Source organism: Pollicipes pollicipes, unplaced genomic scaffold, assembly GCF_011947565.3.
Source record: "Pollicipes pollicipes isolate AB1234 unplaced genomic scaffold, Ppol_2.1 Scaffold_7261;HRSCAF=8764_pilon_pilon_pilon, whole genome shotgun sequence".
Taxonomy (NCBI): domain Eukaryota; kingdom Metazoa; phylum Arthropoda; class Thecostraca; order Pollicipedomorpha; family Pollicipedidae; genus Pollicipes; species Pollicipes pollicipes.
The window spans coordinates 34,301,243-34,303,542 of NW_023597054.1; the positions used below are offsets into that span (position 1 = coordinate 34,301,243).

General features: G+C 49.2%; 1 protein-coding gene across 1 annotated transcript in view; it reads left to right on the forward strand.

Moving 5' to 3' along the window:
- The first annotated feature begins 1,556 nt into the window (after positions 1–1,556).
- LOC119111331 (NADPH azoreductase-like) overlaps positions 1,557–2,300 on the forward strand; it is a 4,859-nt gene continuing 4,115 nt past the window's right edge. Inside the window, exon 1 of the mRNA XM_037235145.1 lies at positions 1,557–1,565. Coding sequence (XP_037091040.1) covers positions 1,557–1,565 — 9 coding nt within the window. The remainder of the gene's footprint in view (positions 1,566–2,300) is intronic.

The window sequence follows — 2,300 nt, forward strand, 5'->3', positions numbered from 1 at the left end:
GCAGTGCAAAGCGGCGGGGGGGGGGGGGGCAGACATTGCTCAAACCACATGCCATCATTAAAGCATTACCATTAAGATGTGTGCCAACAGTCCGAGTCCGAAAACACAATGCCCCGTTTTTGGACCACAAGTGCGTCAAGCGCAGATCCCTGATGCATGTGTTCTGCCGACGGCGTCCGCCCGCAGCTGCAGTCCACATGCTCCAGTCCCGCGCGAATGAGCCAGCGCCCCAGCAGACAGTCAGCGCGCTTGGTCGGAGCAGAGGAGGACTGTCCGCCGGATCGCTGAGGCCTCGACCATTCGTGACCAGCAGACAAACCTCAATACTCAGATTAACGTTGGGCCCGTGACAGCACCGTGCATTAAAACATGCCTGATGCACTTCTTAATGTGAACTTGCATGGGTAGTGTGGAACTTTCGTCACTAACACGGTCGCTAAGTGGATCCGTCATCGTAGTGCGGCACTACTCAGGAATTCCCTTTTCAGGTTCGTAGGGAAGCCTCAGCTGAATATATAGCCATTGCTCAAACACTTTTTGCACTCACGTATAATGCCCCCTGCATAATTAGCAATGGTTATTCAATTATGTTTGTAACTGCGAACATGTTAGATCAAATTAATACTGCATTCGCGCCCTGCCAGTGGCAAACAAAGGAATTGAAAATGACGCGTTTAAGTAGATTAACACCGTTGGCATCTTTTTAAAACATTGTGTGCTGGTACACACAAATCACGTAGCACAGTGGAATGCATGACACCCCTTGATAGGCTGTCTGACACCGCTTATGACACGCTTTGAGGAGCGTTTGCAAACAAGTCTTGTGAGGATTGATAGATTCATCGTAGCAGACGCTGGTATGTCTGGAAAGTTTGCTATTAAAATGATTGCCTCCCATCCACATTACGAAACGCCGCCCCCGTTTAAACGATGTTCACCTGGGAAAAGGTGTTATCGATGCACAGAATAACAGTTTCCATGAAAGCAAAATACCATACCATGCCGCCGAGTGGCTGATCTCAAAATCAATACCCGTTGTTGCTCCTTTAATCTAATGGTCTGGTACCGTCCCTGCACTTGCAGAGGAGGTGTCCACTTGTAGTAGTGATAAGTGGCATTAATGTGGTAGTGTGGTGCCAGCTCTCCTGTGGCGCGTTCTGTTTGACTCCGACGCGTTTATTTCTAAGAGAGCTGGAAGAACGAAGGTCTCTCAACAACGAGGCTCAAAAGTAACATTGGTGATGTGAGGAGTGCTCCTGAAATCACTAACGATAGCCTGTGGCCTTGTGTAGCTCCATAAAAGGACACAGGTTAAAAAGGGGCAAACACTTTTCATAGTACAATATGTCACGAAAATATATTAGTTGTGGATAACCAAAGCTAGTCACATCTTACCTTCATTCAAGGTGATTCGATCATTGGCTACGAAGCCACCCGTTCTCTCCAACAATGCCCCTTCCAAACTCACAGGAACACTGCTCAGCACCAGGGAGCAGAGAGGCAGCAGGGTCACAGAGAGGGTCAACAAGCTTCGGATCGGGCAGCGGGATAGCCGCATGGTCAGGGTGAGCGCTGACATGCCGCACGCCACACGACCCACCCTCGCACGCGATTGCCGCGCCTGGCGCCTTCACACAGTTGTCCAGCCCTGTGGAGCAATTACACAGGTGGGTAAGGGCCAACCGGCTGAACAGAAGCGCTCGATGATGAGCCTGTACTGAACTTGACATGCGACTGAGCTGAACTAAATCAGCGTTAGCGGAGGCGCTTCGGTCAGGGTTCAGGTCAGGTTACGGATCAGGCTAGGCACCCGAATATTTTCTATAGCTAGAACATAGGACGGATGACCTACCAGCATTAAATCATTCGAACATGAGTCAGGCATATGCTTGCATCCCGCACACGGATCCCAGGATCAAATCATTTTGCCTTGGATTTCGGGTCTTGCAGGATCCATGACCCTTTTGAGAACTTATCTCCTTTTGAGAACATGACCCTTTTGAGAACGGGGAGTCTCCTGTGATCCGTTTTGGTGTCTTTCTAGCGCTTTCTTGCAACGAACTCCAACTGTCAAGATAAACTTTAAGCCAGTTCAGGGTGGGACAAGGTGCTTTATCTAAAAATATACATTGTTGATTAAAACAGGCAGCAAATAGCATGCAGTTTCTGTCACACATCGGCCTTAACCTGCCTCCTGCTCCCGTCGGCAGTGATCTTTCTTGTCCGTGGCTGCTAAGCACACTGCTAGACTGAAAACATCTCTTTCTGTTAATTCCTGCCTTGCGCAGAATTCCAAGGCA